Genomic DNA, 25,309 nt, shown 5'->3' with positions numbered 1-25,309 from the left:
TTCTTCTGAAGCTAAGCAGGGTTGGTCCTGGTCAGTCCCTGGATGGGAGACCAGATGCTGCTGGAAGTGGTGTTGGAGGGCCAGTAGGAGGCACTCTTTCCTCTGGTCTAAAAAAATAAATATCCCAATGCCCCGGGGCAGTGATTGGGGACACTACCCTGTGTGGGGTGCCATCTTTCGGCTGGGACGTTAAACGGGTGTCCTGACTCTCTGAGGTCATTAAAGATCCTCTGGCACTTATCGTAAGAGTAGGGGTGTTAATCCCGGTGTCCTGGCTAAATTCCCAATCTGGCCCTCAAACCATCAAGGTCACCTAATAATCCCCAGTTTACAATTGGCTCATTCATCCCCCTCCTCTCCCCTGTAACTATTCCCCAGGTTGTTGCTGTAAATGAGAAAGTGTTCTCAGTCAATTTACCTGGTAAAAAATAAATAAAATAAGCTGACTAAACCACACAGATAGCGCTGCCACTGGGACAGTTTGTTCATTTGGCAGCATAGATGGAGAGGAACTGTAATGTATACACAGTGTCAGACTAATATTGGCACACAGAACCAAATCTCTATGCTACTCAGTCTGTCACGAGAAAGACTATTGCCAGATAGACTCCAGGACCATGGACATGAACAGGCAACAGAAATAAAGAGAGAGTGATGTTTGATTCATTGGTTTAATCTGTCCTGTGGACTTCTCTTCACATGTGGAGACAAAGATAAAATCGCTCATTGTTATGGATGTGTCCAAATACATGTCACTAGAAAACAGTTTATGCAAATGCCGCTATTTTGCTATTATTCTGGCTGCACTTTTTGACGTGATTAAGTTAGCCATAGTTGGCTAGCTAGCAAGTAAGGGATAAGAACGTTGCAAGCAATATGGCAATGAAACATTTAGAACGAACGACTGGGTCGCGTCTATAGATACAGAACAAAAAGACTGAACGACTGGGTCGAGTCTCTTGCAACCAAACCAATAGAACCCTAGATTTGTGACGGGACTATATATTGTGGAAGGATAAAATAGTATGAATACATTTATAAAAAGTAATGCTTTTGCTTAAAATATGTCAATCATTATTTGAACGTGTTGGTAACCCGTGGTATAAAAGTGATAATCCTCTCGAAACTGGTGTTTGGAGAATATATTGGCGCAGTTTGCCGGACCTTGACTTCGTCTCGGGCCTAACAACACCCGTGCCAATATAACCTCCAAACACCGGTTTCTCGGGCATTATCACTTCAATTGGAACCAACATCTAAAACCAAGTCAGTGGGTGGATGGTCTCTAGGTATGAGCATCAACCCCAATATAACTAATAGGACCCCCTGTCTTGAATTTGGTGAAACAGTTCCCCTTTATTTCCTGGTTTGTTCATGTATCAAAATATAATTAACCTTCAGTGGTACAAGACAGATTTACTAACTTGCTACGGTTTCTGCCTGACTGCTTCTGGGCATATTTCTTCCAATCAAAAGTCAAACTCATCTTTGAGTGACCAACTCCATATCAGGACAATTATTTATTTGTTGTCCTGTGTGTTCCTTTTCAAAACACTTTAAACCGTGGGAAACTGATGCCTACTAGAATTACATTGCACGTTTGTTTAGGATTTATATGAACTGATTGATACAATTTCGAATATACTTATTCTTGTTTTACACCTATTTTCAATTATTTACGTATTTTGGCTTCGCTGTAATGAAACGATGCATTCTTTCAATACAGGATTATTTTTTTGGGAAACTGCTATGATTGACTGCCCTCTAGTGGTTCAAATGGCTGCACTAGAAACAGTAACAGTATGAATAAGGAGCTTCTATGCGCATAACTTCTTTCCATTTTGGATTCATGCAAGAAATGTTAACGAAAGAATAAAAACACAAGCACATGAGAAAGATAAATATGGTTTGGGAAATGATTGTCCATGGTGACATCAAGTTTGCTAGCTGTAATTATATATTAGAAGCATGTTACCAATACATTTAAGTCAATATTATTTCACTATCTCCATCCAGAATAAAACACCAGGCATATTGTTCCCAATTAATTTATTTTCATTAGACTCCATACAATACATGTGACATAAATATACCTTTGTGGAGAAAACCGATTCTAACATACACACCATCTCCGTCGCACATATCCACACAACACAAAAACAACATTAACATCAACATCAATATACCCAGAGAGATGGAAGAGCAAAAATCACATCTGTGAGGCGGGGAGAGGAAGAGGGCCTCAACCTGAAATAAACAAGGTGCCTCTGTCCCTTTAACCATGTGTACGTTCCCATTTTTGTTAACAATCTATTGTTGGTGGTCACACCTGGGAGATGAAAGTGACACGCCACTTGAGAGGCCATGTGTTGCAGCTAGTAGTTAAGTGCAAGTGTAGCACCTGATTGGGGCCCAATGTATATTGGCCTGCAATAACGGCTGTAGTCGTGTGCTCATCATGGATGACGAGGGGGCTGAAGGGAGAGGAGCAGCACATCCATGCGATGTGGTCAGGGATGATGGTATTGTAATGTTAATAGACTATTGGTGAGATTTGGTATCAATGAATTCAAGTTACATTTTTATTTTATTTAACTAGGCAAGTCAGTTAAGAACAGATTCTTATTTACAATGCCAGCCTTCCCCGGACGACGCTGGGCCAATTGTGCGCCGCCCTATGGGACTCCCAATCACGGTCGGATGTGATTCAGCCTGGATTCGAAACAGGGACTGTAGTGACGCCTCTTGCACTGAGATGCAGTGTCTTAGACCGTAGCGCCACTTGGGAGAAAATATTCCAGTAGCCTCGTACAAGACAATATGGTGAAATAAAAAGAGCAAGGGTTGTAAACGGGGGGCTTAAACAGTGTTGGAATGTAGAGGAATGAACACTTAGGAATGACTGAGGTGTGACGGTCACTGCAGCAAGGTTTCACAAAACAGGGGCCACTGAGATACTGCACGGCACAGCACAGGGACTGGGGGGCCTCAGAGGGGAGGTGAGAGCTCAGTCCTCCAGGGTACGGAAGGCGTTCTGCATGTCCTCCAGTAGCTGGGCGTAGTCTGCTTTGATTTTGACCTCGCCCTCCTTCACTGGGTCCTGAAACAGAGGTATACAGAGACACTGGGTTTAGGAGACACAGCGAAGTGCAATAGCGAAGTGCAATAACACTCAAAGACAAAGTCCAACATTGGATGTGCAAAGAAGACCAGAGGTGGTAGAGGGATTGGGGAAGTTGGTTAAAGCAAGGGGCTGAACAAGCATGTACCTTGAACTTCATGGAGCTGAGCCTGTAGAGGACCTCTCCCATGTGCTCCCGGATCATGGACCAGGTGATCTTGTTGTCACTCTGAGCCGTGGTCTCGACTGCATGTCGCGCCAAGTCGTAGAACGCAATCGTATTGGAGAGGATACCCACCGTTTTGTAGAAAGGGCAGAACCTTCAGGAAGGGGCAAAAAAGTCAATCAATTAATCAATACGCGCATAATAACCGACAATTAAGTCAATTTAGTATGTCTATGACACACAGATGTGCGTGTATTTACCTGTCGTATGGAGTATAGCCATTCTGCTGCAGGAAGTCATCCTTGAGTAGTTTAGCAACCTCCAATGTGATCTTGTCGGTCTCAGCGAGAGATGCCTGTTGAGATGGCAGGGGGCACAGAAATGAGTGCATAGTGCGTGCATACACTGTGTGACGGCCCTGAATTTTTCTGAACAGTCTCAGTGCAGCTCCTTCCAATAGGGCGCTTTCCCTTTAATTCCCAATTAAATAGCCAGCATCAGCTGCGCAAAAGTGGGGTTGTGATGGAGACGAGAATGAGGATGTGTTCAACCCTCAGTTCCCGAAGCTTCTCTATTCTGTTGTTTTGTTGCCGTAAAACGTGTGTTTTGTAGCCTAAGAGAGTTTACCCAGGATGGGATCCACTCTTTGCGTCCGTGGACTACACCTCTCCGTCCCTGGACTACACCTCTCCGTCCCTGGACTACACCTCTCCGTCCCTGGACTACACCTCTCCGTCCCTGGACTACACCTCTCCGTCCCTGGACTACACCTCTCCGTCCCTGGACTACACCTCTCCGTTCTTCGTGGCCTTTCTCCGCTGGAGATCTGCTGGCGGATTGGATCCGACCGACTGACTACAACCTTTTTGTATACGGTATTTCATTTGTTTTGATGTGAGGTATACTGTGATGATTTATGTAGTTAGTTGTAGTTGAGGACTTAGTAAGAGTTGATACGCTAAGTTCTGTGGTAAAATAATTGTTATATTGATGGTATGTTTAATACTGTGTTTACGCTACACTGAATGAACGGACAAACATTGCGTGACAAAAGTCACTTGAGTTCACTGAACTCCTTTACCTGGCAGGACTCTTTAGGCCCGAGGTACAGGACATTTCTGGAGGAACCAGAACTCATTGTGTTATATTATTATATGTGTGTGTGTAATCATTGTTGTTGCTAATACAACCCACGCAAAAGAATATAGTTGTTTTTGAAGTTCTTTCCAATGTTTTAAGGGTTTATGAAAAGTTTATTTCCATCCTGACTTTTATATAAGCCCTTTGTATTGGTGTAGACTTGACGGACCAGATGGGACTCATTCCCACCCAAACTAAAAGGAGAAACCAATGTTTTCTCTGGTAGGCACAACCTACCTGGCACCCCTATAAATAATAACCTCAAGTCAAAACCGTTACAACATGCTCACCATCAACCTAGGCCGTATGTATAAAATCAACCCATAACCTTTATTCACATTGGCCCCTGCCTCACCTTTCCCACAAGCTGCACAATCTCAGCCAGATCCTCCTCCTCCTGCAGGATCTCCTTGGCCTTGGTGCGAAGCGGCACAAACTCAGGGAAGTGCTTGTCGTAGTACTCGTCCAGCGCCCGCGTGTACTTGCTGTAGCTGATCAGCCAGTTCACTGAGGGGAAATGCTTTCTCTGCGCCAGCTTCTTATCCAGACCCCAGAACACCTGTCAGATGGAGATAAAAACAGGAATGAGGAGTAGGAAGGGTACAAGTTTAAATTGTCCAAACTTTAATATATGCAATTGAGGCATTACCTGTACAATACCCAGCGTAGCTGAAGTAACAGGATCCGAGAAGTCTCCACCAGGGGGAGACACACTAGGGGAAAAATAACACTGCCAAGTTATTCAGACACTACAGTCTGTCATCATACTGTACGTTCCAATGAGGATTACACTACATGGTCCAGGTATCTGGTGTTGCAGGACTGGTACAGGTCAGAACCCATCTGACTCTTAGAGTCAGGAGGGAGGGTGATAGAGGTTCTCCCTGCTGGTAGAATGATGAGGTACTCACGCTCCAACAATGCTGACGCTGCCCTCTCTCTCTGGGTTGCCCAGGCACTTCACCCTGCCAGCACGCTCATAGAAGGAGGCCAGTCTGGCTCCCAGGTAGGCAGGGTACCCGCTGTCTGTGGACAAGCAGCACACAGAGCTCTGACAGGCTCAAAATGGCAGACATGTTGCTGTGATAGGTTTACAGACAACCATCCTCCATTGCCATTTGCTCAGTGTACTCACCAGCAGGCATCTCAGCCAATCGTCCTGAGATCTCCCTGAGAGCCTCTGCCCATCGGGAGGTGGAGTCGGCCATCATACTGACGTTGTAGCCCATGTCTCTGAAGTACTCGGACAGAGTGATTCCTGCAGTGGCACACACATGTAAGACTCAAAAGCACAGAATCAGAGTCAACACAGGGTTATGAGTGAGTGGTGACTCATCCCCCAACCGTCTAGAACAAAGGAGAGAAATTAGCACAACTACCAACAAAAACTCCAGCTACACTGAACAAAAATATAAAACGCAACAAGTGTTGGTCCCATGTTTCATGAGCGGAAATAAAATCACAAAAAGCTCATTTCTCTCATTTTGTACACACATTTTTTACATCCCTGTTAGTGAGCATTTCTCCTTTGCCAATATAATCCATTCACCTGACAGGTGTGGCATATCAAGAAGCTGATTAAACCGCATGACCATTACACAAGTGCACCTCGTCCTGGGAACAATAAAAGGCCACTAAAATGTGCAGTTTCGTTACCAAACACAATGCCAGAGATGTCTCATTTTGAGGGAGCGTGCAATTGGCACGCTGACTGCCGGAATGTCCACCAGAGCTGTTGCCAGAGAACTTAATGTTAATTTCTCTACCATAAGCCACCGTTGTTTTAGAGAATTTGGCAGTACGTCCAACCGGCCTCATAACCACAGACCACATAACCACGCCAGCCCCATGACCTCCAAACAAGCTTTTCCCCTGCCAGCTGGACAGCTGATGTAACTGTGGGTTTGCACAACCGAATAATTTCTGCAGAAACTGTCAGAAACAGTCTCAGGGAAGCTCATCTGTATGCTCGTCGTCCTCACCAGGGTCTTGACCTGACTGCAGTTCAGCGTCGTAACTGACTTCAGTGCGCAAATGCTCACCTTCGATAGCCACTGGCACACTGGAGAAGTGTGCTCTTCACGGATGAATCCCGGCTTCAACTGTACCAGGCAGATTACAGACAGCGTGTATGGCGTTGTGTGGGCAAGCGGTTTGCTGATGTCAACGTTGTGAACATGGTGGTGGTGGGGTTATGGTATGGGCAGGTATAAGCTACAGACAAGAACACAATTGCACTTTATCGATGGCAATTTTATAACACAGATACTGTGACGTGATCCTGAGGCCCATTGCCGTGCCATTCATCCACCGCCATCACCTCATGTTTCACCTCAGCCCCATGTTGCAAGGATCTGTACACAATTCCTGGAAGCTGAAAATGTCCAGGTTCTTCCATGGCCTGCATACTCACCAGACAGTCACCCATTGAGGATGTTTGGGATGCTCTGGATCGACGTGTAAGACTGAGTGTTCTAGGTCATGGCAATATCCAGCAACTTCGCACAGCCATTGAAGAGGGGTGGGACAACATTCCACAGGCCACAATCAACAGCCTGATCAACTCTATGCGAAGGAGATGTCGCGCTGCACAAGGCAAATGGTTGTTACACCAGACACTGACTGGTTTATTTTAATTGACTGATTTCCTTACATGAACTGTAACTCAGTAAAATATTTGAAATTCTTGCATGTTGCGTGTATATTTTCGTTCAGTGTTGTAATGTGATTGCCTGGTACCTGTGTAAATGGAGGCCTCTCTAGCAGCGACAGGCATGTTGGAAGTGTTGGCCACTAGCGCTGTTCTCTTCATGATACTTTCCACCTTTCCATCCACTTCCATTGTAAGCTATGGAGCAGGGAGGAACACCATTAATCAGACTGAGGACACATCAAACTGGTGATCGGTTATACCGGACACACTAGTAGTGAAATTCCCTGTAATCTCATGAACCACGTTGTCAATTATTACAATTTGACACGCGTACGGCCACCAACCTCAGGGAAATCTCTCAGCACTTCAGACATCTCATTTCCACGCTCTCCGCAGCCCACATAGATGATGACATCACTGTTGGAATACTTGGACAGGGACTGGGAGATCACAGTCTTGCCACAACCAAAGGCTCCTGGGATAGCGGTGGTGCCTCCCTGGACACACCTGTGAGAACAAGCACAGAGCCAGAAGCAGATGGCTTGTTGGAGGGTTCACTCCAAGGAAGTGTCAGGAGGAAAGGACATAAAATGGAGTGAGTAGGAAAAAAAGGAAAATAAATTAGAGATAGGTATAACTCACGGGAAGAGAGCATCCAACACTCTCTGGCCAGTAAGCAGGGGGTGATTGGCAGGCAGCTTCTCTGTGACCGGGCGAATCTGTCGCACTGGCCAGACCTGGATCATGGTAAACTTCTCCTTCAAACCCTCAAACTCCAGTTCCAGCACCACATCCTGCCGATACACAAACACAATTGACCAAAACAGAGACAAGAGAATGGGATTTATGCCGTTCACATCCATTTTGCATTATTCAGCTGCAAAGACATTTAGTAGGCGGAGGGTGACTCACATTGACATCATAGTTTCCAGGAGGGGCCACGTAGGTGACAGTGCCTCTGCTCCGGGGTGGGAGCATCAACTTGTGCTTGATTAGGGAGTTCTCAAACACTGTGCCATAGATATCCCCACCTGTTATGTGACTGCCGGTCTGAGGTAGAGATGGACAGGGGGAGGAAGAGGACATAATATTTAGATTTAAGAGTTGGATCATATTTCAGTGGGGACACACCTTACACACACACACTCACAATGGAAATACATTATTTTCTTACTCGAAGACTCTGGCCAGGTGTAAACTCCCACTTGAGGTCACGGTTGAGGGCCCCAATGTTGACTCCTCTAGGGATATATATGCTTTGAGTGAGGTCATTGATGTCTTTGAGGGGACGCTGGATACCATCAAAGATGGATCCCATGATTCCCGGCCCCAACTCTACAGACAGGGGCTTTCCTGTCCGAAGGACAGGGTCTCCGACAGACACACCAGCTGCGGCGTACATTCAGGAAACCTAACCACAGCCTATATGCCCGATAAGAGGAAAGGCTAGAACACATCAGAATAGAAGTACACAAGAGTAAGTGAACCATCAACATTAAGTGAAGGTGGGTGTAACTCTGTTTAGCAGTGAGCAGGTATGACTGAAAAGGATACAGGTCTCTTCGTAGACCTGAATGGTTGCCATGTCTCCCTCCAGCCTGATGATCTCTCCCACCAGCTCACTGTGGCCCACACGCACAAGCTCGTACATGGCCGCTCCTGCCATGGCGGTAGCTGTCACCACTGTTGGTTAAAACATGTTAGACAAAGAACAGAGGACAGAAAACATGTTATTTGCAAGTAGCACTGAGTTTGGATACATGATCACGTGTAAATAGATCATATTTTTGCCATATTGGAACAGAGCAGGCCTAACTGACCAGGAGGAATAATCATGTGCTGAAAACTTTGTTAACCCACTGAACTAACTCTTAGGTTAGGCATTGGCCTGGGATCCTTGATTGGAAATTTAGACACTGACCTGGACCTAGCCTCTACTCACACGAGAGTGGAAGACTCCTCTCTCATCTCTAACATGTAGGCTCACTTTTTGTGAACAGTCCCATCACAAGTCAGACTGTTGAATAAATGTAATTTGTATGTACTTTACCTGTTGTCAGCCGACTTTGTCCTTATGTAGGAGGTAATCTGATACAAAATATCCAGAATAGTGTTATTAACCCGGCTTTAAGTACACTGGTGTGTATTTCAGTTTGTATTTTCAATGCCGACGCAATTCACACGCGACTTGTACAATATGTAAACAATGGCTGAGTTTAGCCGAAGCACAGACCAAACATTGTCCCATGCAATCATCTGGGAAATTTCACAAGCACTTCCAGCTGATTACGAGGGAACTCCGTTCTGTAGAAAACGGTCAGTTCCATTCGGTTAATGTTTACATATTGTGCACCGCGTGAAATGCGTCAGGAGATGGAAAATACAAGCAACAGAACATTCCGGCGCAGCAAAATGTCAGGGTAACCACGGGAAAGTGTTGTTTACCCATCTCCACTTCCTACCACCGAAAGGACCAACAGCATGGACAACTGTTAAAGTAAGTTTACATATCATTGTATTCAACATTCTGGCTTGTAGAGACTATCACGTCTTTTTTTTACAGACACTTATTTCAGACTGATATCCATGGAGTAACCATAGTAAAAGTCTAATGTTTAGACAAACCTGGCCCAGAAACTCCATGTACATATCCAAACTCGCTTTCCCTCTCCTCATCACGGATTTTAGGAAGCTTGGAAGTGTCCATCTGCAAAGTGTACAGAGGAAAATCAGAGAGATCAATCATGTGACACTTCACTATAATCATGGTGCATGAGACTTAGCTATAGTTACTTAACTTTTTCAATAAATCAAATTACTTAATGGATTTAAAATAATTCACCATGAACACACAGAATCAAAACACATTTCATTCATTGGTAGAGACATGTATGTAGCTAGGTAAACTAGGTTGCTCAGGTCCTAATACCTGACCCGAGAGCTTTTCTACCATCTGCTTCGCAAAAGCAAGAAACAAACCAGCTAGGATTCAGGAAGCTAGTTAATTAACTAGACTCTACATAACATATTACAAAGCAACAAAAAAAGTATGAAACGCAGTTTGTTGTTTATCACAAACAAGGAAACCATATTACGTTAGTTACTAGCTAGCTAAACTAGTCGTAGAGTCAGTCAGGTGACACTGACAGACCAGAAAGGTAACAGCTAACGTTAGCTAGCTACGGTTAGCTAATCTGTGTGGTCTATCATCATTTACTAGCCAGTTGCAATGAATTGACATTCATGTCAGCAAACTAAATTCAAATAATACGATTCGGTTTGATTACCTTTTCTTACTGTGCAATGTTCCAGGGCCTTTAAGAAAATGTATTTCCGAAGGGGATGAGCCGTGATCAGCTGACCAACGCAAGACTATTTTGGGAAACAATTACCATTTTGGCTCAAAGCCCTGTTTTACATTAGGAAAGACGGGCTATGAGAGTCAAAATGGCGTAACAGCGCCACAGTTTCAAACCTTTAGCTCGAACGCGGCTGCGTTCTAATATCCTTGAGATTATTTCCTCAATGACATGGTTTACAAGGATACAGTCAGAGTCAAACTATTTCTTTGCATAGCAGCTTAGTCAAATTATATACTCTATTTTTACCCGGTAAATTGACTGAGAACACATTCTTATTTACACCAACAACCTGGGGGATGAATGAGCCAATTGTAAATTATTAGGTAGCCATGATGTTATGAAGGCCAGGACACCGGGGTAAACACCCCTACTCTTACGATAAATGCTCATAATCACTGCCCTGGTCAGTGTTGCCAACTCCTCAGTAAGGAAAGTAGCTATTGGCTGTCCTAAAAGTCGCTTAATGACGATATCGCCTAATTTGCATAATTGGCCATGTCCATGTAATTGTGATGGACGCTGTAGGACAGAGGAATAACATCGTGGGAGACAGAAAGTGAGTAACAAAACACCCTACATATGTTTAGAACTACAAATGAACCTTCTTCTGTCGATTCTTGTTTTTTTTTTATGTCACAATTCCAACCCTCCTCCTTTATCCGGGCTTGGGACTGGAAAAAGTGACTCAAAAGAGACACTCTGGCGGAGTTACTTCGTTTTTGTTTTGTTTGTTTTTTTAGTTTAGTTTTTTACATTTACATCCCGCCCTGAATGTAAGCCTGGGCGGGATCAGCCAGCGGTGGCATTCAGCATGTACGATTAATTTGCAGACCCGGACAAGGAGGGGCGAACATCTGCTCTGACTGCAGGTGGGAGGGACTGCTGCACAACATAAGGACTGGGCCGCCTGTGAGTACTATGGGGCGGAGTGGGGCCCACCGCAGCTCGTTGAGAAGAGTAAGAACGATATGTGCTTTTACGTCAGTCTCCAATAACACCAGGAAAAGGCGCTAGATTTGTCGCTTTAAAAAAAAAGTGTGCTAGAGGGGTCTGAATAGTCACTAAATATAGCGTCAAAGTTGCTAAATTGGCAACACTGGCCCTGGAATATATATATATATATATATATATATATATTTTTTTTAGACCAGAGGAAAGGGTACCTCCTACTGGCCCTCGAACACCACTTCCAGCCGCACCTGGTTTCCTGTCCAGGGACCGACCAGGACCAACCCTGGGGGATATGCTGCTGGCATAGCCGTATTGATATACAATCACTAAGCCTATTTTTACTGTGATAGGCCTACATTGGAAAAATACACTTCGGAGACCTATTAGTCTAATAAAGTGCCCAGCAAAAATTGTAAAATTGGCCTAGCTACGACAGGCTATTATTTGATCAGCAAAATGCATATCTATAGTCGTGTGTGTGCTCGTGTAGTACGCTAGCATCTATAAGGATTTCCATTAGTGGTCTAAAATTACTGTGTCCCATGATACAAATTACGGAGAGAACAGATCCACAGAGCAGAACGCACTCATGTTATGATTCATCACACGGCGTGAATCCAAAGGTAAGCCTATGAGTTCATTTTACATACCTTCCTTGTATGATTATTTTTATTAGCCTATTCTGGATATGTCAACTTTATATTCTTTCAGAATGTATTTTGTAATCACAACATACGGACACGGGATTCCTATCTCCAGTTGGAATGAGGACCGTGCGTTTTGCTGTTGGGACTTTCATCAGTCTGATTTTCCAAGTGGGTATGACGCACCAGAGGACGAATGGTGAATATTGCCATGGTTGGAAGGACGCGCAATCTACCTGGCGAGAGGGTTTCCACTGTCCCGAGCGCAATGATCAAAGAGAAGCGGTGATCTGCTGCGGAGCTTGTGGGCTGCGCTACTGTTGCGCACTCATGAGAGCAAGACTGGATCAGGGAAACTGCAACAACCACGAGCAAGTTCAACAGCCTGGCACTTCTGATGACAAGAAAGTTGCCAAGAGCGCAGGTAAGTTGTAGCCTAGGCTACTGAAATGGGACAAAATACTTCGATGTTGATCTTTGCATGGTTATTATTATGCTGGCTATATAAGGCTTAGGCTTATTCGGCATGTTCTCGCTGGTCACACACGGGTTGAATCAACGTTGTGTCCACGTCATTTGAAATGAAATGACGTTTACGTCTGTGCCCAGTGGTTATTCCTTGATAACACACACCGTGAGATTCCTTGTAGCCTGAAATGTATTGGTGAATGAGAAAGCCTAATGCAGTGTGCTTGAATCCATCCAACCCACCAAATTGCCTTGAAGTGTGGCCTCATGTCCAAGCACATCCCGAGAATCATGTTAAGACTTGATCTGCTGCCAAGGAGCTTTTCAATGAACTGTTTGTTTTTAGTGTTGCACGTTTTGCACAGTTTACTGACTTACCCTATTAGAATGTTCTACTCTTGAGCAAATTGGAATATGGGCACATCCCTGGCCTTGCGAGAACTGAAGAGCAGGGGAGTCACATGAATGTGCATAGTCTATAGAACTACAAAATATGTACACAGGAAGGTAATCCTTAAAATGTCTTTCCTTTTCACTCAATCTTCCCTTCCACTTCTCTCCTGCCCCCTGCCCTCTTAATTTGTGTTTTAATTTCACTCTGTAGTACCTGTCTATGTTCCCTTTGTGATTGTGGGCTCTTTGTTTCTGGCCTTTATCTTTCTGGGCTCCATGGTGGCCATGGTTGTCTGTCTGCGTCGTAAACAGGAGATCTCCCAAAGCCCAGAAGGTGCTGCTGGTCCCCAGGGTGGGAGTGGAGAGCAGCAGCAGGAGGCTGTACCCATGACAGGGACATCCTGTGGTTCCACCTCATCTCTCTACCCTCCAACAGTTGCCAGCCAAGCCTGTCCAACTGGATCCTCATGTGTCCACCAAACCTTACAGAGGCAGGAAACTCCCACCAGCCTACAACCCTCCATGGCTCAACTTTCTACCATGCACCCTTCCATGGTGTTTTCCACCCCGGTTCACCCCTCCATGCTTTACCATTCCATAATGCATCCTTATATGGCTCAAATGCCTACTCTGTATACCTCACAAGAGGAATGCCGTCTTCTATCATCTCCCTGCCCCCCATCTGGCTATACCAGTACTAAACCCAGACACACTGAAGTGATCATATAATTTGAGGCTTTGACTTTTACAGACTCCAGTGGGGAGTATTTGGGTATTCAAATATGAAAATATTAATAAGCCTAGAAAATGGAAAGTAAATCTGAGTCAGCCAAATGAATACAAATATTGAGGAGAATAATTGCAATTGGTCAATGACCAATAATTCAAGCTTTCACGTTTTATTTTGACTTAAACTGTATGGTATTTATTTGTAAACATGCTGTAGATGTGCTCCTTTAAAAAAAACATCACAAATTGCTGACCTATTTCGGATGTTTTATCCATAATAGAGTTAGATTACTGTTAAGTATTTCTGATGCAGCTGTCAAACTCTGTACATAACCCCATCACATGACATCATGACTCCCTCATTTACCTGCCACATTCTCCACTGTGATCTCTATACATGAATAGAATTCACTCTGGGGGTTGAATGTCCACGGTGCTGAATGTTTGCGCGTCTAGCTAGACGTCTTTTACCAACTGCGGCTTTTACAATTGAAGTTACATTGTGTTTTTACCTCCCATTTTTAGACTTAATTCCATACTTCCATGTGTCCATCTGAAGCATGCATCTTCAGCATTAGGCTAGACTATCTTATTAGGGAGACCGTTATAGGCCTAATCAATCAGAATCATGTTTGTCCTACAAGAGGAAAATCTTTGCACAGCTCACAAATGACATACATCTTAACTTTCTGAACATTTGAGACGTGTAGTCCACTTGTCATTCCAATCTCCTTGCATTAGCGTAGCCTCTTCTGTAGCCTGTCAACTATGTGTCTGTCTATCCCTGTTCTCTCCTCTCTGCACAGACCATACAAACGCTCCACACCGCGTGGCCGCTGCCACCCTAATCTGGTGGTCCCAGCGCGCACGACCCACGTGGAGTTCCAGGTCTCCGGTAGCCTCTGGAACTGCCGATCTGCAGCCAACAAGGCAGAGTTCATCTCAGCCTATGCCTCCCTCCAGTCCCTCGACTTCTTGGCACTGACAGAAACATGGATCACCACAGATAACACTGCTACTCCTACTGCTCTCTCTTCGTCCGCCCACGTGTTCTCGCACACCCCGAGAGCTTCTGGTCAGCGGGGTGGTGGCATCGGGATCCTTATCTCTCCCAAGTGGTCATTCTCTCTTTCTCCCCTTACCCATCTGTCTATCGCCTCCTTTGAATTTCATGCTGTCACAGTTACCAGCCCTTTCAAGCTTAACATCCTTATCATTTATCGCCCTCCAGGTCCCCTCGGAGAGTTCATCAATGAGCTTGATGCCTTGATAAGCTCCTTTCCTGAGGACGGCTCACCTCTCACAGTTCTGGGCGACTTTAACCTCCCCACGTCTACCTTTGACTCATTCCTCTCTGCCTCCTTCTTTCCACTCCTCTCCTCTTTTGACCTCACCCTCTCACCTTCCCCCCCTACTCACAAGGCAGGCAATACGCTCGACCTCATCTTTACTAGATGCTGTTTTTCCACTAACCTCATTGCAACTCCCCTCCAAGTCTCCGACCACTACCTTGTATCCTTTTCCCTCTCGCTCTCATCCAACACTTCCCACACTGCCCCTACTCGGATGGTATCGCGCTGTCCCAACCTTCGCTCTCTCTCCCCCGCTACTCTCTCCTCTTCCATCCTATCATCTCTTCCCTCTGCTCAAACCTTCTCCAACCTATCTCCTGATTCTGCCTCCTCAACCCTCCTCTCCTCCCTTTCTGCATCCTTTGACTCTCTATGTCCCCTATCTTCCAGGCCGGCTCGGTCCTCCCCTCCCGCTCCGTGGCTTGACGACTCATTGCGAGCTCACAGAACAGGGCTCCGGGCAGCCGAGCGGAAATGGAGGAAAACTCGCCTCCCTGCGGACCTGGCATCCTTTCACTCCCTCCTCTCTACATTTTCCTCCTCTGTCTCTGCTGCTAAAGCCACTTTCTACCACTCTAAATTCCAAGCATCTGCCTCTAACCCTAGGAAGCTCTTTGCCACCTTCTCCTCCCTCCTGAATCCTCCTCCCCTCCCCCCTCCTCCCTCTCTGCAGATGACTTCGTCAACCATTTTGAAAAGAAGGTCGACGACATCCGATCCTCGTTTGCTAAGTCAAACGACACCGCTGGTTCTGCTCACAGTGCCCTACCCTGTGCTCTGACCTCTTTCTCCCCTCTCTCTCCAGATGAAATCTCGCGTCTTGTGACGGTCGGCCGCCCAACAACCTGCCCGCTTGACCCTATCCCCTCTCTTCTCCAGACCATTTCCGGAGACCTTCTCCCTTACCTCACCTCGCTCATCAACTTATCCCTGACCGCTGGCTACGTCCCTTCCGTCTTCAAGAGAGCGAGAGTTGCACCCCTTCTGAAAAAACCTACACTCGATCCCTCCGATGTCAACAACTACAGACCAGTATCCCTTCTTTCTTTTCTCTCCAAAACTCTTGAACGTGCCGTCCTTGGTCAGCTCTCCCGCTATCTCTCTCAGAATGACCTTCTTGATCCAAATCAGTCAGGTTTCAAGACTAGTCATTCAACTGAGACTGCTCTTCTCTGTATCACAGAGGCGCTCCGCACCGCTAAAGCTAACTCTCTCTCCTCTGCTCTCATCCTTCTAGACCTATCGGCTGCCTTCGATACTGTTAACCATCAGATCCTCCTCTCCACCCTCTCCGAGTTGGGCATCTCCGGCGCGGCCCACGCTTGGATTGCGTCCTACCTGACAGGTCGCTCCTACCAGGTGGCGTGGCGAGAATCTGTCTCCTCACCACGCGCTCTCACCACTGGTGTCCCCCAGGGCTCTGTTCTAGGCCCTCTCCTATTCTCGCTATACACCAAGTCACTTGGCTCTGTCATAACCTCACATGGTCTCTCCTATCATTGCTATGCAGACGACACACAATTAATCTTCTCCTTTCCCCCTTCTGATGACCAGGTGGCGAATCGCATCTCTGCATGTCTGGCAGACATATCAGTGTGGATGACGGATCACCATCTCAAGCTGAACTTCGGCAAGACGGAGCTGCTCTTCCTCCCGGGGAAGGACTGCCCGTTCCATGATCTCGCCATCACGGTTGACAACTCCATTGTGTCCTCCTCCCAGAGCGCTAAGAACCTTGGCGTGATCCTGGACAACACCCTGTCGTTCTCAACTAACATCAAGGCGGTGGCCCGTTCCTGTAGGTTCATGCTCTACAACATCCGCAGAGTACGACCCTGCCTCACACAGGAAGCGGCGGCGCAGGTCCTAATCCAGGCACTTGTCATCTCCCGTCTGGATTACTGCAACTCGCTGTTGGCTGGGCTCCCTGCCTGTGCCATTAAACCCCTTCAACTCATCCAGAACGCCGCAGCCCGTCTAGTGTTCAACCTTCCCAAGTTCTCTCACGTCACCCCGCTCCTCCGCTCTCTCCACTGGCTTCCAGTTGAAGCTCGCATCCGCTACAAGACCATGGTGCTTGCCTACGGAGCTGTGAGGGGAACGGCACCTCAGTACCTCCAGGCTCTGATCAGGCCCTACACCCAAATAAGGGCACTGCGTTCATCCACCTCTGGCCTGCTCGCCTCCCTACCACTGAGGAAGTACAGTTCCCGCTCAGCCCAGTCAAAACTGTTCGCTGCTCTGGCTCCCCAATGGTGGAACAAACTCCCTCACGACGCCAGGACAGCGGAGTCAATCACCACCTTCCGGAGACACCTGAAACCCCACCTCTTTAAGGAATACCTAGGATAGGATAAAGTAATCCTTCTCACCCCCCCCTCCCCCTTAAAATATGTAGATGCACTATTGTAAAGTGGCTGTTCCACTGGATGTCATAAGGTGAATGCACCAATTTGTAAGTCGCTCTGGATAAGAGCGTCTGCTAAATGACTTAAATGTAAATGTAAAATGTAAATACACAAAACGCAGTTGGAAACGAGCTACAAGTCACACACAACTAGTAGCCCCAAACTACATGGAGTTAGTAAAGAATCAGGGAACCCTGGGATAATTGTGGGGTAATGGCATGGTATAGCAGACCTAGCTATAATCATCCCAGGGGAAAAACAAAGGGATAAATGTGATAGTGTCTGGGGGCTCAGTGTCATGGATAATAGAGGTATTAGTGGCTGGGGGTGTAAATGGGTGCAGTGATAGTGATGTGTGAAAACATTGAGGTCAACAGTGACATTGTCATTGAGGGTAAATACTGTATTAGGGTTAATAAGGTTGAGCTGGCCAAAGATTAGGGCTCTGTTTGAATCACAGAAGCCCCGATATGTTACTCTTCCTTCAAAAAGCGAACCCATTATGTCATTGAGTTCATATTGAGGCCCCTCCCTGCCATCAGAACATGCATTAGCGTACCGATGATGTCTTTCGTACTGTGATCTACAGACCTCCATTAAAGCCACAGCAGCCAGAATCACTGTGCCTTTAAGCCCCCAGAACTCCATCCCACTCCCATGGTTCATGTGCCATCTGTCAGGATGGGCTCATCTGAAAGGGTGGTGCTTATGCCCAAACAAACCACAAGGTGGTACCTGGCTGGAACCCACTCCTGTGGTTCTCCTGAGAGACAGTATCCAGCTGGACTGAAGAGAAGGAGAGAAAACAAATGGAGAAAGGCATCCGTAGGTAATTACTCATCTGCGTGCAATATGGAATTGCACTGGTTATATCTATTTGGTAGAAGAATAAGAGTTTAGGATGAGTTTCCATAACTACAACGCCGATCATGCGGTCTGTAACATTGAAAAATCAATCTTATAACAATTTGTCATTCAACTGTAAAATTTCATAATCAATTATTACATCTAAATCACAAAGCTCACTAATCGTGACAATTTGAGATGAACTAATTGGAGAGCTGCCAGACAAAAAACGCTTGAATGTACCAAAAAACGAATTCATAGGCCTACAAGTGAGAAAATAGGTCGTCTGACAATGGGGTGTGACCGTGGTGGGGTGGCGATGCCCGCAGTTGGCTTGGGGGTCATGAGCTGTCACCCCTTGGCTGCATCCATTCTCTTCTGAAACTTAATTGACGGCCCGAAAGTGGTAATATATTCAGACACATTCTTCAGCGTTTATAATACATTTAAGAATAACTGGGCTAAACCAAAGACGCATACGCCTAATAATGCAATTTATGAAATAATGTAGGCTTGTGTTTTCGTCATTATCCCGATAACTCACTCGTCGTGCTGTCAAACTGCCAATGGTTGTCATGATGGATGTTTTTGGCGAACCTGATTGGACGACACAAATAAATCTACTAATTAAATCTCCGAGCCTGGATGCTGATTTGTGCAGGAGATTGCTCCTCACAGAAAGAATCCGGCTCTGGTGAGATGAGGGGACAGGATGGCAACTCGATCGGTGGACCGCAGCTGAATACTCCTAAAAGGACACTTTTGGTGAGCGGTCCGTCTTTATCATGTTGTTCATCATATCCCTATGTATTCCCTCCCTTGTTATGTCTGTTTAAGTCTATTATATATATATATATATATATATATATATATATATATATATATATATATATATATATATATATATACTATTAGGATGATGCTATTTAAAAACCCTCAGTCACGGGTCACAGACCACCGCTCTTTGATAATAAACCGGTCCACCTGGAGTTGCAGGCACTTTAATTATTACTATGTATCATGATCTGGCATAGCTCTAAAGTGGTTTGAAACATAGTAGGCCTATCAATAATTCCCTCACTGTTCGCACGGTTGAGACGTATTGTCTCTCCTAATCACCACAGAGCTTTTGGTTGGGACAACCTTGCTATGCTTGCTTGCAATTGCGTGCGGAATCTATTGCTCAAGGCTGTTGGATGCTTTGCCCTTTAAGGTTTGTTAATATATGTGTGCTCAAGCTTGCCATGATTAATCGATGTCATTCTGTTTGTTCTACTGTTTAGGGATTTTAACATGGCTAAACTTCATCCCAGTTTTGTATGGCATGTGCCACCATTCATAATATTTGCAGAAAGGCACCTAACTTTCAAATTTAGCATAGTCCTTGTGTCAAATAAGACCTAATATATGTGCTATCTTCCCTTAGATGAGCCAAATCATCATTTTATAATAGCATAATTATTAAAGTTGCATGAGTATTGCTTGCTGTTTTGGGGTTTTAGGCTGGGGTTCTGTACAGCACTTTGAGCTATCAGCTGATGTAAGAAGGGCTATATAAATACATTTGATTTGAGTATGCTTGACTGAATGCTAAAACCTGTGTCTCCCAGAGGTATAGTGGGCTTTAGCTCAGTTGAACAACACAATCTTGAAATGCCCAGTAATGTGTTTTGATTCCTGGTTGTTTACAATAAGCATAGTTTGAGCCTGTAGTCACTCAGTGGGACTCTTGTGATGGAATGCTATCTGCAACTCTTTTCATGCAAGTTATAGGTCTGGAAACAAGTCTTGATTGAAGGGGTGTTGAGTAATACAATGAATTGCCTCTAATGAATTTTCCATTAATTAAATGAAAGGCCAGTGGGGTGAAGTAAAGAGTAGTTTGTGGCCTTATGAAACCTGTACGTGTCCTGATGGCATTACGTAAAACGAATGGGATTTGGTTAGTAATGTAATCCGGAGAGGTTTGGGTCAATTGTCTCTGCCTCATGATTTAATCTGGTCTGAATTGATTGTTTGTGTCTGTCTGTGCGGAACGTGGCTGTCATTGTCAGTGGCTGTGTGTCCCAGCAGGTGGTGTGTGGCGCGGTGTGAGGGGAGGTCATGCCCCTGGTCAAGAGGAACATAGAGCCCCGGCACCTCTGTCGAGGGGGGCTGCCCGAGGGGATTGGCAGTGAGCTGGAGTGTGTCACCAACAACACCCTCTCTGCCATCATACGGCAGCTCAGCAGTCTAAGTAAGACATACCTTCCACACAGTCACAACCCCTCATCATATGCATTAAGCAGTCACCTATCACTTAACCAGCCTTACGCCAGAATACTCTAGAATAGTGACCTATACAGCCTCATCCATCGGTGTTACACTGGAAAACTGATCAGCTTCGGCAGATGCATTAAGTCAGTACATTTAAGTGTTTTTATTGATTCAATTCTATTTGGTAAAATACATTTGATATTGACAGATGTGTGTGCATGCGTGTGTGTTTGAGTGAGGGAGGGAGTGAGAGAGAATTAGAATAGGAGAATTTACCAGACATCTGTCATATATATATATATACACATATACACCCACATTACAGTGTGTGTATCTGCATGCTGTTTGTGTGTGTTTGTTTGTGTAGTGTTTTATGAAGTCACTGGAGATTAGAGCTTAAGCTCTACTTAGTGTCACAGAAACAGATAAAGGAGAGAGTGAGTGAGGGAGGGACGGAGGTAGAGAAAGAGTATGGAGACAGATTTCACAATCACATGCTCTTCACTCAGTGTTTGAAATGTGCAAATCTCAATCATTTGGTTGGTTTCCCGGCCCATCAGACATGTGCAAATCTCCATCACTACGTTACTCCCGTCTGTTCAACTTGACCTCAACAAATCTCTTTGCTCTTTTCTGTGTACTACGACATGTACCTCTCCAATGACTTTGTCTGAGCATTTGGACACAGGTGAATGTCTGTATTAAAGGACATGTTCAAATGTTTTTTACCAAATCTCAATATTTTTTTTTATGTAAATTGCATCTTATCAAAGTGTCCAGACATTTTTTTTGCGATTTCACTTGGTTTTGAGAAACCACCCTCAGTGGTGGAAAAAGTACCCACTTGTCATACTTGAGTAAAAGTAAAGATACCTTTAAACAGAAAATGTTAAAAGTCACCCAGTAAAATACTAAAAGTATTTGGTTTTAAATGGGTACACTCTAACACTCAGACCTCAGTTACAAATGAAACATTTGTGTTTAGTGAGTCCTCCAGATCAGAAGCAGTAGGGGGGATGACCAAGGGCATTCAAAATGTAAAGAGTACTTTTGGGTGTCAGGGAAAATGTATGGAGTAAAACGTACATTATTTCTATAGGAATGTAGTAAAGTAAAAGTTGTCAAAAATATAAATACTAAAGTACAGATACCCCAAAAAACGACTTAAGTAGTACTTCCACCACTGCCCAACCTAAAAACCCAGAGGTTAGGCCCCCCAGATAGCATATGAACATGTCATGAGACATTCCTTTTTTGAACGATTATTACTACTACAGGAAATTAGCTTTAAAACTGCACGATTTTTATGGCAAACTGTGTAAAATAGCATGAGATTAGCTATAAAACAGCAATTTGTGCTCTCTGCCACATGACCAAATGTTAATAAATAATCCTACAAAAAATATATAGATAGACCTGTCAGGCCCCGCAAAACTGCACTACACACTGTTGCACATGGAAAAGTATCGCTCAAGTCCAACAAAATGGAATACAATGTTGCGGACAAAGTTCCAAATTACACATTTTCATGTGTACAACATCTAAAGACTATACAGAGAGCTTTTCAATTTGTAAAAGGATGTAATTTGGGTGTTTTTGGAGCCTTTGTTAGTGTTTATCCGTAGCCCCCAAACTGCAGAAATAGCAATGAGGAAGTCTACTGGTGGTGGGGCAAGTTTCTCAAAACCAAGTGAAATTGTAAAAAAATAGTGTCTGGACACTTCACTTACATCAAAAATAGAGATTTGGTTAAAAAAAGTGCATTTGTCCTTGGCTCCTCTCTTTCTTCATAACTCAGGTAAACATGCGGAGGACGTCTTTGGAGAGCTTTTTAGTGAGGCTAACACATTTTATGTGCGTGCCAACGGTCTCCAAGACCGCATCGAACGCTTGGCTGTCAAGGTCACCCAGCTGGATTCCACTGTGGAGGAGGGTCAGTTTGGGGTCAGGGAATAAGAAAAACAAAATCTCTCTAATGTTGAAAGACAACTAAGTCATTAGTTCTCCTGCTTGTCTTTGTTTCTGCATGGCCCATAATCTACGTATTATTTTCTATCTCAGCATCTTCTTATTCCTACTCATCTTCCTATCAATCTCACATTCACTCTAATGCTTTCCAGTCTCTCTGCAGGACATCAACATGCGCAAGGCATTTAAAAGCTCTACAGTCCAGGACCAGCAGGTGGTGTCCAAGAGCAGCACGTCCAACCCTGTGGAGGACATGTACAACACCAGCGACAAGCCTCCTTCTCTCAGCATTCTCTCTGCTTACAGGTACACTGTACAGATACAACCACAGACGAGCATTAACCTCCAGTTGTGACCAATAGCTAACTAGTCTCTCTTTTGACACAGAGATGACCACACCGATGGGATGAAGTTCTACACTGACCCATCCTACTTCTTTGACCTGTGGAAGGAGAAGATGCTGCAGGACACGGAGGACAAGAGGAAGGAGAGAAGAAGACAACGCGTGAGAGCCTTTTAATGTCAACCTTTCAGAAAGCCTCATGCTTTTTTGCTTCTTAATAACGACTAATTTCTTTGGGGCAACTTGTGTATACAATATCCTGTATAACTCCACATCTACAGTATCAGCAAAATGACCTCTCTCTCTCTCTCCCTCTCTCAGGAGCAGAAGCGATGTGTTGACGGCACACTTCAGCGCGAGGTGAAGAAGGTTCGTAAAGCCAGAAACCGCCGTCAGGAGTGGAACATGATGGCGTTCGACAAAGAGCTCCGCCCAGACCACCGCCACCCTCACTCTCTCCACCGGGGGGCGTCGTCTGAGGGCTCCCTCTCCCCGGAGAGCAGGTCAGTGATTAGGACCATTGTCGTCTGAATCCGCTTCCTTCCCCATTTGTTTTGCAGATGGCATATTAACTTTTCGTGTTAGTGTAAAGAGTTCATCACAATGACTTTTTTGTTGTTTAGATATGGTCATGACCTGCCAGACTACCCAACTGCTCCAGGCCTTCCACATTCTGCATCCAACCATGCCCTGGCTCACCCCTACCCGCCTGCAGACATTCACGAGTCTGTAGAGCATGAGTACCACAGCATCGGAGTCAGTTACAGAGAAGGGACTCTCAACCGCACACACCACTCCCCACCTCTGCATCGCTCCACTGAGAGAATAAATGGCACTATGACGCTTCCACCTGCGGACTACAGGTACTGTTATTGTAACAACTCTCAGTACAAGGAATCTGGAATGCAGATTAGTAACTCTCTGCTTTGTAAATACCAATGTTGTTAGCTCAAATTCTGCGTTCAGAAACTGAAAACCTTCTCTCTGACTTTCTCTCTCTCTCTCAGTATAATGGAGTACTATGCCAGTTCCGGACCACCACCCCCTCCCCCAGCCCCTCTTATCCCATCCGCACAGACAGCCTTTGGCTCTCCCATGGTATCCCCCACCCCCCTTACTGGACCTAGGACAGGGGCCACAGGCTATGGTCTCCCACCCCTACCTCCCCCAGGACCTCGTATGATTCCACCTCCCCCAGGTCCCCCTCCACCACCAGTACCCCCTGCCCCACTCCAACTGGCAGGACTCGGTGACGGGAAGAGACAGGACACCCAGCCTCGAAGTGACCTTCTGTCAGCAATTCGCATGGGTGAGTTTTGCTGTACTCAGACGTTTACTCTTCTTCTGGAGATAGCAGAGTTGTTTTATACAGTGCAAATGAGTTTAGACTGTGTGTGTTTGTGTTCCTCAGGCATCCAGTTGAAAAAGGTGCAGGAGCAGCAGGAGCAGCAGGCTAAGCGGGAGCCTGTGGGGAACGACGTGGCCACCATCCTGTCCCGTCGCATCGCAGTGGAGTACAGCGACTCGGAGGGCGACTCCGAACTGGAAGAGAACGACTGGTCCGACTGATCCTGACCCCGTCCTTTACAGTGACCTCAACCATGGACACATCGCTCCTCCAGCCCAGCTATCCCACAATGGTGATGATGCAGTACAGATTAATTATGGGAGTCATATTTTCAGTATGCATTAAGTGGGTATAGGCTGAGAAACCACTTGCATTTTAGTCTAAGTCCTGTAGGTGAGTGGACAGGACTTGAAATGAAGGCAAATTAGTGTCCTGATGAACTGAGATTCAGCTGAAATCACTCAAAGGTACACGGACCAAATAATCAAGTAGTGAATTTCCCTTTTCCCTACAGAGCTGTCTAATCTCTCTTTATCAGACACCAATGTTACCATTTCATCTGACATAGATCACCAACACTGTATTCTCAATGTCATTAACCTCATTTATGATTTGATCTGGATTTAGAAACCATTAGAAAGGCTTGAGGTTCTCTCTGTAGCATAGACTGGCTCTGAACAGACATAGCGGGTACGTTCCAGCCCGACTGTGTTTAAAATGCAACCAGTGACAATAATTATGAATTGCTTGTCAATGTAAACATGTCTCTTCACATGTATTCCAGAAAATTACATATGATATGCAGATCAGCAAGCTGACCACTGAGTGGCACTGTGCTCACGTTTAATGCTCACTATTTGAATGATTCATTTTTGAGATTCGATAATAAAAAATGAATTCTAGATTTCTAGCTATCAACAAACTGCAAATGTTTGCATCATGCTGAAATGTTGAATGAAGAGTGACAGCGTGACAATGTGAGTAGATTACCTTAAATAGACCTCAAACAAGTCAAGGACTTCATACTGCATGAGGTCTCTAATATACTGTATGGACAGGCTCCTATTTGACTAGATGTACTGCTGTGACACCTGTGCATGAATTCCATTCCATCTTTCTTACAAATGGAATAGTGGGAATAAATGTTTGTTTGCAGTGAAA

The 25,309-nt window shown here is 45.1% G+C and overlaps 2 protein-coding genes across 11 annotated transcripts; one reads left to right on the top strand and one right to left on the bottom strand.

Annotated features, from left to right (window-relative positions):
* Positions 1 to 2,032: 2,032 nt before the first annotated feature.
* On the bottom strand, positions 2,033 to 10,759 carry LOC124006555 (V-type proton ATPase catalytic subunit A-like). 2 transcript variants are annotated; one of them, XM_046316615.1, is made up of 15 exons: positions 10,368 to 10,759; positions 9,706 to 9,787; positions 8,635 to 8,763; positions 8,255 to 8,469; positions 7,993 to 8,130; positions 7,723 to 7,874; positions 7,425 to 7,587; positions 7,167 to 7,275; positions 5,563 to 5,685; positions 5,339 to 5,453; positions 5,077 to 5,140; positions 4,783 to 4,986; positions 3,548 to 3,642; positions 3,270 to 3,441; positions 2,033 to 3,100 (listed from the first exon to the last, which is right to left on the bottom strand). In XM_046316615.1, exons 2-15 carry the CDS (start codon positions 9,785 to 9,787, stop codon positions 3,008 to 3,010), a joined length of 1,854 nt encoding a protein of 617 aa, XP_046172571.1. In that variant the 5' UTR covers positions 10,368 to 10,759; the 3' UTR covers positions 2,033 to 3,007. The 2 variants fall into 2 exon arrangements, with proteins under 2 accessions (XP_046172571.1, XP_046172570.1); XM_046316614.1 differs by lacking the exon at positions 10,368 to 10,759 and adding an exon at positions 10,010 to 10,062.
* wasf3a (WASP family member 3a) lies at positions 9,525 to 25,050 on the top strand. Of its 9 annotated transcripts, none has more exons than XM_046316650.1 (11): positions 9,525 to 9,577; positions 11,273 to 11,351; positions 12,105 to 12,461; positions 20,304 to 20,469; positions 22,288 to 22,422; positions 22,610 to 22,763; positions 22,845 to 22,962; positions 23,122 to 23,303; positions 23,424 to 23,663; positions 23,808 to 24,109; positions 24,212 to 25,050. In XM_046316650.1, exons 4-11 carry the CDS (start codon positions 20,337 to 20,339, stop codon positions 24,367 to 24,369), a joined length of 1,422 nt encoding a protein of 473 aa, XP_046172606.1. In that variant the 5' UTR covers positions 9,525 to 9,577; positions 11,273 to 11,351; positions 12,105 to 12,461; positions 20,304 to 20,336; the 3' UTR covers positions 24,370 to 25,050. The 9 variants fall into 9 exon arrangements, with proteins under 9 accessions (XP_046172606.1, XP_046172596.1, XP_046172622.1 ...); XM_046316640.1 differs by lacking the exon at positions 9,525 to 9,577 and adding an exon at positions 10,954 to 10,998; XM_046316666.1 differs by lacking the exons at positions 9,525 to 9,577; positions 11,273 to 11,351 and adding an exon at positions 11,623 to 12,016 and having other exon boundaries at positions 12,153 to 12,461.
* Positions 25,051 to 25,309: the final 259 nt, after the last annotated feature.

Source organism: Oncorhynchus gorbuscha, linkage group LG02 (genome assembly GCF_021184085.1).
Source record: "Oncorhynchus gorbuscha isolate QuinsamMale2020 ecotype Even-year linkage group LG02, OgorEven_v1.0, whole genome shotgun sequence".
NCBI classification, from domain to species: Eukaryota; Metazoa; Chordata; class Actinopteri; order Salmoniformes; family Salmonidae; genus Oncorhynchus; species Oncorhynchus gorbuscha.
This window is presented reverse-complemented; position numbering and strand designations above follow the sequence as displayed.